At 42.6% G+C, this 15,900-nt stretch overlaps 1 protein-coding gene across 1 annotated transcript in view; it reads right to left on the minus strand.

Moving 5' to 3' along the window:
• The window catches only part of Katna1 (katanin catalytic subunit A1), a 42,611-nt gene that overhangs the window by 24,211 nt on the left and 2,500 nt on the right, over positions 1–15,900 (minus strand). Inside the window, exons 2-3 of the mRNA XM_032895003.1 lie at positions 2,477–2,651; positions 65–222 (exon numbers count right to left, since the gene is read on the minus strand). Coding sequence (XP_032750894.1) covers positions 65–222; positions 2,477–2,644 — 326 coding nt within the window. The 5' untranslated portion in view covers positions 2,645–2,651. The remainder of the gene's footprint in view (positions 1–64; positions 223–2,476; positions 2,652–15,900) is intronic.

Below are 15,900 nucleotides of genomic sequence, written 5' to 3' on the forward strand. Positions count from 1 at the left end.
CTAGACATGCACCAGGGCGAGGCCGCCAGCTCCCTGGGCTTTTGATTTCTTAGTCTCCACTCACCTCCTTTCAACAGGTACAGGCAAAGACCAGACTTCTCCTTCAGAGGACGGAAGTTCATGCTGTGCAGCTTTCAAAGAAGTGCCGTCCAGTTTAAAGCTCTCCAGTGTTTTCATGATTTCCTTAACATGCTTGGCTTCCACGTTTATTTCCTGCCAAACCTGGTTTCAAGGAAGAAGAATAAGACTCTAAATCACTGCTGACATTAAACTCAGGACAGTTTTCTGTCACAGTCTCTGCTCTGAAGGACAGTCAGCAGACATCACATCTCTTCATGCAACTGCAATGATTTGTTTATTTTCTGTTTCAGTTGCAAAATTAATTCTGAAAGCATGAATGAAGCTGCTGACGAAGGCACTGGAGAAATGTCTCTCAGGCTAACAGGCTGCTCTTCCATGGGGACCTAGACTGATTTTCAGCACCCACATAGCAGCTCACAATCATCTGTAACTCCAGTTCTAAGGGATCTGATGCCCTCTTCTGGCCTCCTTGGGCAATGTAAGGCACCTTGCATGCAGGCAAAACACTCAACCACATAAAATAAAAATAAATCCTTTAAAACAAATCCTGGCTAAATTGCTACCCACATAATTCTTATTTAAAGTGTTTAGCAACTGAAAGGTTAGATGCAACTTTCAAATTTTGATGGTTTTTATACTGTTTAATTAACTGATTTTGACTTTTAGGGTAGGATTCCATGAGTATTGAACAGTGGCCTCAAAGTCACCGTCTTCCTGCCTGAGCCTCCAAAGTGCAAGCATTGTAGGGTGCATCGTCTTACTGGGCTTGGAGAACTTTTAAAACTACAGTCAAATTCCGTTATATGGGGTAATGGTACAACGTCTGAATGTATTTAACATTACTGGACTATACACTTCAAGTGATTTACATATTTTTAAAGTAGGTTTCCCTCCTGGTAACATAAATATAATCAGATTTAAGAAAAAGTTCATTTCTGGGGTTGGGGATTTAGCTCAGTGGTAGAGTGCTTGCCTAGCAAGTGCAAGGCCCTGGGTTCGGTCCCCAGCTCGAAAAAAAAAAAAAAAAAAAAAAAAAAGTTCATTTCAACAACAGGACAGTGCTCTCCAAACATTACAGACAAATGTGGTATTGTATCTAAACAGTAGCTAGGCAGTAATACAAGTTCACATACGAGTTCAGCTCAAAAGGACCATTAATCCTGTAACACCCTTTCCTGTTAAGACAACTGAACCCTGGTAAATGCTGCCCTGGACAAAACTGATGAATTCTATGGTTTCCAACTTCAGTTTTCTTCTGGTCCTTAGTGTCTAAAATTCCTTAAGCAGGATTCAAATATGATTAGCTTTGTAAAATTCTGTAGGAAATAAGGTTCTTAAAGAATCTGCTGTCATTTGTGATCTCACCAATGTCTTTATAAAGTCCACTGTGGGGCCTGGGTATGGCAGAGCATGCCATCAACCCTAGGACAAGGCAAGCAGAGGCTAGAGGACTGAGTGTGAGGCTATCATAGCCCACACAGAAAATTCCAGGACAGCCAGAGCCACCCAGTGCCTCAAAGGAAGAATGGAGGAAAAGAAAAAGCCGACTGCTTTAAAACTATCATTAGAGTACAACAATTAGAAGAATGAAGCAGAGCTTAGCACTGCTGATGCTTTGTAAGGGGCGGTTGCTCATGTGACGGCTTCTCTTGGTGGTTAACTTGACTACATCTGGAATTAACTAAAATCCGGAATCACTGGACATACCTGTGAGGATTTTTAGTTAACTGGGTCATAAAAGCAGGAAGACCTACACTAAATCTGGACTGTGCCTACTCATGGCAGCCTATAAAAAGGACAAGAAAGAAAAGCTTTGCTCTCGGCCCGTTGACTCCTCCTCGCTTTACTGGCAACAGAGCACACTTCTTTGGAACTCCAGCTTTAGACCAGCTGAGACGTCCAGCCTTGTTTCTTTGTCTTTTTACTTCCCACTGAGAGACAACTACTGTTGGACTAGCAGAACTACAGCCTGTAAGCAACACTAATAAATCTCTCATAAATATAATAAATGAATATATATATATATGTATATATATATATATATTCATTCTATCAGTACTGTTCCTTTAGAGAATCCTGACTAATACACTCATGTGAAGTTTCAAATAATGCTGTATAAAAATCCACATTAATAAAACTCTTCTCTCTGAGGCCTGGTAGTGATGGTGAATGCCTTTACTCCCAACACTCAGGAGGCAGAAGCAGGTGAACCTCTGTGAGTTTGAAGCTAGCCTAGTCTACAGAGCTACTTCTAGCACAACCAAAGCCACAAAAAGGACCCATGTCTCAAAAAACCAAAACCAACCAACCAGACTACTGTACTCTCTTAGTGTATGTACAGCATTGAACATCAATGTAAATTTCTGAGTATTAAACAAGCAGCCATGACTCTTACCTGTTGCCATTTCTGATGGAGGTGTGTATCTTTGACTGAGTATAGATACTTGTTAATTTGGTCAAGAACTCCCTGATAATAGACCATTGCAGAGTCATAGTTTCCCAGCAATGCATACTCACGAGCCAATTTTACATTCTCAGTAATCATTAGAAGACTCATGCTCATCCGTAAGCTAAGAAAAGAAGAAACAAGAGACATTTTGGTGTTATACATCTCTTAAAAATAATTACACAGTTTCTTAAAAATATACTTTCCAGGACTCCTTTAATAAGGAAGTTCACATTGGAGCCAGTGAGACCACTTAGTAGATGACCCAACTTTAATGCAATGAACCCAAGTAAAGATGAAACAAGAAAACCAAATCCACAAAGCTATCCTAACCTCCATATAAACATACCACAGTACACACCTGCCCCTAAACTGACAAAATATCACATTTTAAATGATTCATTTATTAAGTATTATTTAAATAACTCATTCACATGTATGAGTATTTTATCTTTATACATGTCTACGTACCATGTGCATGCAGTGTGTGCAGAGGCCAGAAGAAAGTGTTTGATACTCTGAGTCTGGAGTTACAGATGGTTGTGAGCTACAATGTGTGCACTGAGAATTGTTCCAGGCCCCCGGAAACACAGCCAGTGCTCTTAAGCACTGAGCCATTTCACCAGTCTGAACAAATCATTTTTACAAATGAAGTTTACCATAACACAGGTAACACCATCTCTACATTCACTCTCACAATTCTCATCCTTAAAGAAACAGCATGGGACTTAGATATCAAGTTCAGTTCAGTGCTAGATTTCTTTCCTATCATGCGTTAAGGCCCTTGGCTCGATGCTCAGTAGCAAACAGACACATAAACAACAACACATGACAAACAAAACAGGTTGGGCTGGAGATAAGAATTTAGACATATACAAAGTACATATAAGGCAAGGTCTTAACTTCAAATTATAGTACCATCAAAAATAAAACCCACACATACATACAAACATGCTTGATTTTAATACCCACGTCTAAGCTCCACCTAGAAGGCTAGCTCAAACATTACTTTTTAGGTTAACTCAGTTCAAAACAAATGTTTGCTTATGTAGGTCTTTCGGCATTTTACAGGAACTTTTATCAAGACATTTGACTACAGTCACTCTACATTTATCTCTATTTGACTAAGTTCTATGAGCATAAGATCTACATGTAAATTTAGAATTGTATCTTCCGTGCAGGACACATGTTTTTCTAAACATCTGCAGAACTAATGCTCATTCCTGGGCCTGGTTTTGGGAAGTAGTACAAATTAGCAGATAGTATATGTGTTTTGAAGTTAGACAAGTCTCAACTGTTAAATTGTAACTGGGCCAGTAACTACTTCCAAGGTGACATAACCAGTAAAAAGTGACTAGGAGATGCTGTGGTGGATGCCTGTAATACCCATTACTTGAGAACTGAAGTAGTAGAATTGAAAGTTTGAGGTCAGCCTGGGAAACACAGTAAGTGCAAAGTGAGCCTGAGCGGCTCAGTCAGACCACGTCTCCTAGCAAACATGAAAAGGAAATGGGTGCTGGGGACATAGCTCAATAAAGGAGCGCTTGGCTAGCATGCACGAGGTCCTACACCCAATCCCTAGTACAAAGCAAGTAACTAACTAACTTGGTGCACGACGGCTCAGGCTTCTAAATCCAGCACTTGGGGTACAAGGAAGGAAGGTCCTGAGATGGAAGCCAGATCATTACTTTCCCACAGAGAAGTATGTCTTCAGTGAATACTCTGCACATGATGGATATGCAGAGATGGACAGAAGTAAAGCATTAAAAGTCGGCACTTGATAGATGGGGACAATGAGTGCTACTCTGTTAAGTGCAGTTAATAGCAGAAGATGGTCAGAAGGATCTGCGTCAACACTGTGGGGGAAGAATTGCCCGCTGCTTGGGCGTCCATTCCTTGAGCTACAATAAGCAGCATTTTAGACTTAGAGAAGTATCCTGGCAACCAAGGATCACAGGAAAACCAAGAGGGCAGAGGAGGATGAGGGAAATGAAGTGATTTTTTTACTCCTTTAGTGTATCGGGAGAATATTCAAATGGGAGCTGTTGGGCAGTAATGGATCATCGAGGGGCTGGAACATGGCTGTGATTAGAGCACCTACTGTTCTTGCACACTCACAACTGTCTGTAACTACAGTGTCAGGAGATCCAAAGCCCACTTCTGACCTCCACTGTCATTACACGCACACACATTCACATAAATATTTTCTTCTGTGTAGGAACCGCGCCCCAGCTTAATCTATCCACACTACCTGTGCTTCTTGACTCATCGTGTCACCCATGGTCTAGAACAAGTTTGTAGGATGTCATACGAGACTGAATGAGGCCTATCACTGGACGAGAAGGAAGAATGGGTGTGTTTTTAAAAAATGGTGATTAGGCTCTGGAAACCTCAGAGTCATACGGATCAGATTTGAGAGGAGGAGATTGCCTAGATTCAAGAGAATCAAACAAAAAGATAGCTCGATTCTAAACTTTTGTCTTGAGAATTATATTTTGCAGAATGTACCTACTTGGATTCCTGATCTCAAGGACTTTCAGCTGGGTCCAGTCAAGATACACATCCAGCTACAACATTTGCTCCATTTTTCCTACTCCCATCCCCCAAGGATATCTCAATGCCCACGTACAGCTTTAAGAAGTTATTGAAGAGTCATTGCCCCAATTCCCTGGACTTTTGGGGGCTGAAAGTGGTTATTCTAAGGTTGTTTTTATGAGGAATTTAGAAATGGTTGTAATTTAACAGGGAGGAATTAGCTAGATTGAGTTGTACAGTCATAATCTCATTTGGTAACTAAGCTAAAATCATATCTTTGCTTTGGTATAGAATTAATTTGTTAAAAGGTTTAAAAGTACGTTTTACAGTCCTTCTATAGATACCATTACAAACTTCTGAGTTGATTACACATGTGAGTTAAGGGTCAAATAGCAAATTCATGGTTCTAAGTTTGTTAGAATACTTTCAAGATAATAAGATAATAAATGGACAACAGTCCAGGTTACCTTATACAGATGGATGGTTTTCAAAAACGTCAGAAATCCACAAATCCAGAAATCCTACAGTTCCCCTTGGAGGATTTAAGCAAGAAATTGAGCATCTCTACCTCCAGGTGAGGCAATACTTTGTGGCTAGGCAGCCACTGGGCAGAAACTGCCTGTTTCACCTACAGACTATACTGTCCAAAACGGGACACTTTATGCAGAATAGTTGTTGACTGATAATCTCTACAGAGCCAGATTTATCAGCCCTTCGTGGTTTCTGCATTTCAAGAGTCTTTCAGTTGATTTTGGGCCAGAAGGCTGAAGACTTGAGCTCACATGTTGAGAACAGAGGACTGTGGTAGTGGAGATTTGTCTCTACCACCTCTCGGTTCTGGAAGCCGTGTTAGGCTTCCTATGTGTATAGATATTTGGTCACTCTCAGATTTCTGATGGGGTTGAAGACTGATTATACTCTCATAGCCTATCAGGCCGTTTAACTCTGAAAATACATATTTTATTAGATAGTTATCAGATAGTATACAAGCTAGCCAGGATATAACTTAGATTTTAAGCCTTTCTTAAGCTGGAATGGATAACTAAATGTTCTGTTTAACTGATAAATTGTTGGACTGGGTGTTAGTTATGTTTTAGTCTTACAATTACAGAATAATAGTCATGCTCAGTTTATAATTTGCGAGTAAAGTTTGTTTTTTTGTTTTTTTTTTTAAGTTAGACGAAAAGGGTGAAATGTAGGATGTCATACAGGAGAAGGCAGGTACAAGACAGAACGAGGCCTGTCATTGGTCGAGTAGGAGGGATGGGTGGGAGAAAAGTTTTAGAGAGGAGGAGGAGACTGGACAGAAGCAGGAGAGCAGAGGAGAGAACATGGAGGTGGATGTTAAGATTCCTCTCTGCACATTTACAGGTTGTTATGAATGTTCTTAAGGGATGGATGTGTACAGGGCTTTGTATGACTAGGTGGGCAATTATATATTATCAATTGGATCGGAGGTTATTGTGTTGTGTGTTCTTTCATGTGGTGATTTAAGTTCAAGAGAATGTGTGGTGGCTGGGGACACTAGGCCGTCACGGAACGGAGATAAATATTTCTGACATGGTGGCACCTGCCTTGGGAACTAGAAGGGTAGAGAGACTGTTGCCAGGCTGAGAGAGAAGCCATTGGCAGTGTGATATGGGATAGAGTAAAGTGGGTGAGAGGCTTTGCTGACTGAGATGAAGATGTCTACCAGATGTCATGGAGCACTGCGGTGCCAGATCTAGTGCAGGATAAAAGAAAGCCCTTTTTATAATTTTACAGCAACACAAGTTAAATGGTTTGTTTTTTTCCTCTTTGGTTTTTTGAGACAGACTGGCTTCATACTTATTATAACCCAGGTTGGCCTCTAACTGGCAATCCTCCTGCCTCAGTCTCTCAAGTGGGAGGAATCCTAGCATGTGCCACCATACTTCACTAGACAAGAGACAATCTTTCTTATTTTCTTTATTTTTTGGACAAGACTTCCTTGAAAGAACACGTCAAATAAATTCCCTCCAGTATAATTTTAAGTAGAGTGTTTGGTCCGGTGGGCAGGCATCTCAGGTATCAAGGAGACTGGCTACTAGGATTCTCTGCCAAGTAGCCAAATTATGGGAAGCAATAGGAAATGTGAGCTGCGGGGAGAGCTAAGATGAACACTATATACGAGAGCACATGAGGCTAGCACTGCATTCCACACAAGAAACCTTATCAGGAGATGGTGTTACAACCTCAGCTGAAGGAAAGGGTGTCGGGATCACTCCAGCCGCAGACCTGCGCTCTGCGCTGTCCCTCAGGTCTCACCCTTTATCCCGCTGATATAAGTGCTAACCGGTTTCTGAGCTAGGTTTAATTAAAACATGTCAGTTATAAGTGCTAACCAGTTATAAGTGCTAACCAGTTATAAGTACTAACCAGTTTCTGAGCTAGGTTTGATTAAAACATGTCATGAGCTGCATATTAGGTGCTGTATTAGAATCATCAAACTCATAATAGTTCATCTAATTATCAGACTCAATTTCCATGCACAAGGAAAACACAAGAAGCCCAGATAGATGCCGGTACCTTACTGAGCCAACCCAAGGGAGTCACAGGCAGTTAAGGAAGACCTTAGCACCACAGAACATTCTGAAAACTAGGGAAATGACTGGGTCCCAGTGTGAGGGGGGAGGAACAATAGCCTCTGAGGAAACAGACCTAAGAGAGTTTTCTAAGTTTCATTCTCCTGGCACTGTTTTCCTCAGCACAGGGCAGAGCACCAGCGGTGCTGTCAGCCAGACATAGACAGCAGGGGCCGCAGAGTGCAGAGCCAGCAAGAGCAGGGGTGCAGCAACTCTCCTGGTGCTGTCATCTTCTTCTTCCTCACCACAGACTGAAGGACCACAACTAAGAAAGCCTATTCCAGGAGAAGGATGGCTCCTGGCCCAAGATGCTAACCACTCGGGGACAAGCACACAGCGCCTAAGCGCTGGGGAGGGGTGAGCACCACTCGGGGACAAGCGCACAGCGCCTAAGCGCTGGGGAGGGGTGAGCACCACTCGGGGACAAGCGCACAGCGCCTAAGCGCTGGGGAGGGGTGAGCACCACTCGGGGACAAGCGCACAGCGCCTAAGCGCTGGGGAGGGGTGAGCACCACTCGGGGACAAGCGCACAGCGCCTAAGCGCTGGGGAGGGGTGAGCACCAGGGAAGAAACTCTCTCCACCCACACTGTAAGACAGAACAAACGTGACCACAGCTACCAACACAGGAAACTGGAAAAAGATGAACAGTAGGCTAAAGACCACTAGAGAATATAGAAACAAGGAAAGGGTCAAACTTAATAAAAAACCAAGGAACCCCGCCCCCCAAAACTGGAAAAGAATTCTAAAACTAAAACCTGAATCTTTGAAAAACTGAAAACAATTCTTTGCTAGTATTCTGATCATGGAAAAAAAAAAAAAACCCAAAACGGTATGTAAGGGGAAAAAAAAATCTAAGTAAAAATGAAAATATAACACAATTTAAGACAAAAGGAAATGGATTTTTTCTTTCTTTCACTGTTTCAAAAATAAAATTTTGGCTAATATCATTAATCCTAGCACTATGGAAGCAGAGGCAGGTGGATCCTTGAGTTTATAGCCAGCTTGGTCTACATAGACAGCAGGCTCCAGACTACCAGTGCTACATCATGAAATCTTGTCAAAAGAGAGGGGGGAGGGAGAACATAACTGTAATAAAAAGTCCTTCTTTAGAAACTTTAGGATAAGGGCTGGAGAGATGGCTCAGTGGTTAAGAGCACTGACTGCTCTTCCTGAGGTCCTGAGTTCAATTCCCAGCAACCACATGGTGGCTCACAACCATCTGTAATGAGACCTGGTGCCCTCTTCTGGTGTGTCTGAAGAGAGTCACAGTGTGCTCCATACTTAAATACATAAACCTAGAAGCAAAAACAACAACAACAACAACAAAAAAAAAAAAAAAACAAAAAAAACCCCACACACACGTACACACACACACACACGCACGCACGCTTAACGCACAAACTTTAGGGCTTAACTGGGCATAGCAGCAGATACTCTTACTCCCAGCACTCTGGAAGCAGAGTCAGATGGGATGGATTATCTGTGAGTTGAAGACCAGCAAGGTCTACAGAGCAAGTTCTAGAGCAGCCAGTGCACACAGGGAAACCCTGTCTTGAAAAAAACAAAACAAGCATCAAAAACCAAAACTTCGGGATGTTTTCTACATGTGTGTGTGGGGGGAATGGGTTGGGGAGGATTGGAGTGTGTGGGGGAGGGGGGTTAAAGTAAGTGGGTGGGGGTGGATACACATCTTCCTAAAGTGCTCTCCACCTTATTTTTTTTAAGACGGGGTCTCTTACTGAACCGAGGGCTTCCTGACTGGCTAGCTTGGCTGGCCTGCAGGTCTCAAGGATTCTCCCGTCTCTGCCTCCCCAGCACTGAGATTAGAGGCATGTGCTCTCATACCCAGTGGCTTCTGAGATCCAACCCGGATGTCTCTGCTTGCTGGCAAGCACTTTAACACCTGAGCCAACTCCTCAGCTTCTACGGGTACATTGTACCTACCTTCTAAACAGCAAGAACTCCAGTTACATCAAAGGTGAAAGAGAAAACAAGGGAAAATTGATCACGCTCCTCCTTTCTCTTGGCTGTGCTGGTGGAAGCCAGGCCCTTGCACATGCTTGACATTCTACTGCTGCACTATGCTTGGTCTTCTGACCAACTCCTCTCGTGGGTTTCAATTCTGAATCCGAGTAAGAACAATATGACGTGAATTTCTTACAGATAGGAATCTTAAACCAGCACACAGACACACACAGACAGACAGACAGACAGACAGACAGACACACACACACACACACACACACACACACACACACACACACACACACACCAGGATCTAGAAAGGTTTATCCCAGGAATATAAGGATAACTTAAGATCAGAAAAATATATCACTTTAATTCCTTACACTAAAGGACAGAGTATTTTACATAAAAAAGGGGTAAAGAACATAAAAATCAAGTCAGAAAAAGGAAAATTCAAATGTTTAACAAGTATGGACATTAGTAAGCCATTCTTTTACATTTATGAAACTTAAAAACATAGTAAACTGGAGGCTAGAGAGATGGCCCAGTGGTTAGAGCACTTGCTGCTCTTGTAGAAGACCTGGTTTAGGACCCCACTTCCCATAGCAGACATCTCACAACTGCCTGTAACTGCAGTTGAGGGATCCAACATCCTCTTGCCTCCATGAACATTTGCCTGCAAGTGGTGTACATACACCCATGCAAGTACACACCTATACAGATAAAAAAAATAAAGCTATCTTAAAAATATAGTAAACTCAATAATGCTAAATATGAGCATGGATTTGGGGAGACAGGAAGCCTCACAGTTTGTGGGAATAAAGAACAATCTGGCAAAACTTAGGGATATCTTGTGTATATTTATCAATGGCCCTATGCAGAAATGTTATAACAAGCAATCTCAGTCCTTTGTAAAGATTCCAGAGGAAGCCCCCAGTGGCTCCCGAAGCAACTTGATTCTAGATGTTACTGACAGAATTATGTGAAGAATCAAGCAGTTGAAAGCAGGGGAACAAAATCCCCTGTGTTATGTGTATCGATGCAAATGAGTACAAAAACGGTTGGAGAAACTCTGTTAAGAAAATGTGGTAAAGAACATAGTTAAATAATAGTACATTGTTGGGGATCTGACTTCTGTGCCCAGAGATCTGGTTGCAGTTCAGGCATTGCCACCGTCATGATTACCGAAGCATCTCCTCTCTCGATGTGTAAAAATTGTTTTCCATCACGTCTAATTGGTTAATAAAGTTCTGTTCAGCCAATAGCTGGGCAGGAGGAGAGGGGAAGCAGGACTTCTGATCCCAGTCAGGGGGTTCCAAGGAGAGGGAAGGAGAGGGAAGGAGAGGGAGAGACGGGAGATGGACCATGAGGATTTACCATGAGCAGATCACCAAGGGAGTTGTCATGAGGACTCATGGACCAGAGTAAGCCAGGGTAAGACTCAGATGGAACCAGGTGGCTGGACAGAGGTCCAGGCCAGCATGGTTGGGTTGGAATAGACAAGTATCTGTCCAGCTACAGCGCTTGAAGTCTTTTAATAAATTTAAGGTCTGTGTCTATTCGGCAGCTAAATGGGATAATAGGCATAGAAAAGGCCCCAGACGTACATCTATAGTACATGGAAGCAATGAACAACTTTATAAACAGCAACATGAATAGATCATCAAAAATAAAGTGTTGGGAAACAAAAATCTTAGACATAGAACAACGTCTAATTTGAATACCATTTGATTAAAGTAAAAATTACGTATGCTACATTAACACTCACTTTAATATGTGCACGCATATCTGTATATTGAATGTCATTCTAAAGAGGGTGAGGAGGAAAAAGCGAGTCAAAGAATCAGGTGCAAAGGCACATACCTGTAATCCTAGCATTTAGGAGTTCAAAGCCACCCTAAGCTGTGTATTGAGCTTAAGGCCAACCTGGGCTATATGAGACCTTGAATTTGTGCTTGTAAGTAGGCACAAAGGTTGGGTGGGATTTCCCTTCACTGATTCTTTTGAATCTGCTCAAAGGGAAACCAGCTATTAGGCGGCAAGCTCCTCTGTGAAGAGGCTCACAGCACAGGAAATGAGGGAGGTCCGAGGCCAGCAATTAGTGATGAACCAAGGTTCTCGCAGTAAGTGAAGAGGAGCAGTTAAATCCTGTTAACACTATGAATGAGCTTGAATCCTCCTTTAACCAAATGAGGTGTCTGGAGATGACTGAAGCCCTGGATGACGTCATTACAGCTTTGTGGAAGACTGAATCAGAGGCAGCCATGAAGCACACACTCCTGTGCTTTAACACTAGGCTATGCAGTAACCGATGACTACACAGCAATACAGGTCAGGCCTCAGCTAATGCCACCTTACAGCCTCTGAAGTCCAAATGAAGGAAAAATCCCAAGAGAAACGTGCGGCAGAAGCTGTGACCGCTCGTGCTGCACCTCAGTAAGCTGCAGAGCAAAGCCCACAGCTTTCTTCTGTTAACCGCTGTACCCTTAGCACGCAGGACCATGCTTGACACACACATCTCAAAATACCTACTGCTGCTAGGGTTGCCTTAACTACAAACCCCCTCCCTGGGTCTAGCCTCTGATCCCCATCAAGCTGAGGCTACCATTTTATTCTTTTGTTGAGATTTTATGCACTAAGGTGTTCTGCCTGAATGTTTGTGCACCTAGGGTATGCAGTGCCCACAGAGGGCAGAGGGAGGCATCACATCCCCTGACACTGACATTGCAGATGCTTGGAAGCAGTTACATGGGAGCTGGAAATTGAACCTGGGTCCTCTGGAAGACTGAGCCATCTCTCCAGGCCCATTTGATTCTTGTGTGATCACTTCTGCCTTGAAACTATCTTTGCCCGATAGCAATGCCTAGTTTGTGCAGCAGCACTGGAAGAGAGGAGCCTGGCCAGCTCTGTAAGTGTACAGTGGCTCTGTATGGCCAGGACAGCAGGTCTGACTTTTTTTTTTTTTTTTTTGATAATCATGGCCAGGGCTCAAAGCCCAAAGAAGTTTTTCCCAGCCTTCTTCAATGGTATACTGTTTTGAGTTTCTCAAGCCAATCGGTTTCTTTTCTTTAGGGAGGGAAGTAAGGATTTCATATTAGCTCTGGTCGGCCTAAAACACACTGGCGCTCCCCAAGTGCCAGGATTACAGGTGTGAGCTCCCATGCCTGGTTTGATATTTTTCTAACAAATAATGCAACATCGATCAAAGGCTACACTAACAGATGACATGCAAAGTCCTTGGCTACCAACAAAGAAAGTTTATGAATACATTGTCAAAACACCCTTATTTCACTAAAAGTTAGATAAAAATTATCATTTTCTATTACTCCAGCAGTATCAAGCCAGAATATTAACCCCTGTATTTTTGACATTCTCCAATTTCCCTTATCATTGCTCAAATTCCACTGCAGAAGAACAAAAACTGGGTTTATCTAGCATAGTGTCTGGCAAAATTTGAGGAAGAGTCTATGTAAGGGGGAAAAGCTACTAGACAAGGTTTTAACTACTATTAGTTATAAACAGTACCCAGTGGCTCAAGGTTAATGTAACCCTGAAAGACCCCCGGAGCGGGGAGACCCTCACTCAAGTCTTGGGATGACGCGGCCCCCCCAAGAACTCACGAGAGACCGTCCTTGCTGCAGTCACACGAGGTTTATGAATAGGGACAACAGAAACCCGTGCACTGGGGTCGAGACTCATATCCCACGCAGCAGCTGCTATTAGGGTCAGCTGGAACAAAGTGACCCAGCTGGTGCAATTACTCTTTCTGTGATCAGCTAGTTCCAGGGCCTGATTTTGGCTTCAACTTTTGTCTAGGGGGCAATTTTTAAACTTTTTCCTTTCAACCCCTCCACACCCCCACACACAAAACAAAACCAGTTGCCTCAAGATTGAGAATCTTAGTTCTTAGAAAGACAGTCTGCTGCTTCATCTTACTCAAGCCTTCCTTTACACTATCCAACACGCTGTTTGTTTACCAGATAAGTATAATTGTAGCCAACAAGCTACGACAGGAATTTAAGCACAAATTTAATTACATACCAAAAAAAAAAAAAAAAAAAAACCTTTCAGCTATTTTAAGCAATCTTAATATCTTAACAAGTAAAGTTCCTCTACAAAGAGACAAAATACTGCCCCCCGCCCACATACAACTGGAAAAACCAGCAACTAAGGAGCTCCAGAAGAGGCAGTGAATCCAAACTGAGCGCTAAGATCTCACCACCAGCATGATCCCAGCCCCACCCCGTCCACATCTACACAGGCCACCATAGCTGTCTAATCTCTATGTAAGGCTGGACTGCCATTTTTGGCTTGTGAGGATTCCTAAAGGGACCCAGGAATTGGTGGCCTCACATTCACTTTTTTCTTTTTTTTCTTTTTTTCGGAGCTGGGGACTGAACCCAGGGCCTTGCGCTTGCTAGGCAAGTGCTCTACCACTGAGCTAAATCCCCAACCCCTGGACTGCCATTTTTAATGCAAAATGCACAGGTCAATCATTCAAGAGACATTTACAGAGCAATCAATGAGTTGTAAAAGAATTGCTCTGAAGATAAAGACAGAAGTGGATGGGCAGCTGAGGTGGTGAAGGCAGAGTCGTCGTTGGCTGCAGAGCCAGCCTGGACTACATGACGGTCTGTTTCAAACATACACACAAAAACGAATACTAGCAATGAACTTCCTTTCTAAGAAAAAAAACAACAAGTGTGTGGCACAGTGCAGGTGCAGAGGTCAGAGGACGAACTGTGGAGTGGATTCTCTTGGTTTCAGGTGTTGAACTTAGGCTGCCAGATTTGCCTGGCAAAGCACCCTCAAATGTGTTAGGGACGAACAAGCAATTTCAGGAAACTGACCTCTAGAACGTGAGGAGTTAGTTACTGGCCGTCAGTGGCTGACAAGAACAGTCACTGTCCTTTGAGGCCATGGATGATGGCCGGTCGGCCACCCATGTGCACAGACCACACAGCAGCACTAACTGAACTCAAGGGTTTATTAGTAACAATGGGGACTTATTAATAAAACAATGTGGGATCTGAAGTTGGGGAGATAGAAACACTTGGGGGTGTTGGAGGTAGTGTTGAATGGATACAATCAATGAACATGGTATAAATATATGAAATTTTCAGAAAGTAAAAAATATTTTAAAATAGTAGTAACGGTGTAGCAATTATGCTAAAGACAAAAATAAAACGAAGAAACTAGACTTTAAAATTCTTTTAAGTTTTTGTTTATTTATTTTACCTTATTTTAATGGGAGAGCATAGGAAGCCAGAATGTTTCTAAAGCATATCAGTTTTATATGACAATACAGTAAATTCAACAAGATTTTCTGATCCTTAATATTTATCAGAATTTTGATTTCAGTTTCAAAATCAGATATAGAAATATCTTTTGTAGATTTAGATTCTATTCACACACACACACACACACACACACACATCCTCACTTCTCACCAATTCTGGAAGGCTAAAAATCTTTGAATATTTATCTGCATAGACCGGGGATGAAACTCAAGTGTGTGAGTAACGGCTTATGTGCAAGGCCCTGGGTTTGATCCACAGTAGTACAAAAAGTAAAAGCAAAAATTAAAAAATTAAACAATCAGTCTAAAAATTAAAAAATTAAACGATCAGTGCATAGAAAAAAAAAAAAGGAAAATTAAAACACATAAGGCCTGCCATGGGGCTGGCAAGATGGCTTAGCATGTGAAGGCCCCTGGCACCCAGAATAACACCAGCAGCCTGATCTGTAGATGGAAGGAGAGAACCAACTGCTCTGAAATACTGAGCCAACTCTCCAGTCCCTGTGTTGAGGGTGTAGGTTCTGGTCCCAGCACTCACAACTGCCTGGAGCTCCAGTTCCTGAGGGTTCAGTGCCCACTTCTGGCCTCCTCAGGCACATATGCAGTGCACATACAAACATGCAGTAAGTATTCATAAACAAAAATAAATGACTCTTCAAAAAAAGGGGGGGAGCTTGAGACACTGATTGCTGGGTAGTGGTTAAAATGCTTCTGCTCCTGCATAGAGAACCCAGGTATTGGGGTTGGGGATTTAGTTCAGTGGTAGAGCGCTTGCCTAGCGAGCGCAAGGCCCTGGGTTCGGTCCCCAGCTCCGAGAGAAAAAAAAAAAAAAAAAGAGAACCCAGGTATGGTTCCCAGTACCAACAATCCCAGTAACTCCTGTTTCTCGTCCTCTTGCCTCTGCCTTGTACTGGGACTACAGGTGGCTACATCACCCCTAGTTCAAGCCTTTATTTAGTCATTATTAGTA

This window comes from Rattus rattus, chromosome 2, assembly GCF_011064425.1.
Source record: "Rattus rattus isolate New Zealand chromosome 2, Rrattus_CSIRO_v1, whole genome shotgun sequence".
In the NCBI taxonomy this organism is placed as follows: Eukaryota; Metazoa; Chordata; class Mammalia; order Rodentia; family Muridae; genus Rattus; species Rattus rattus.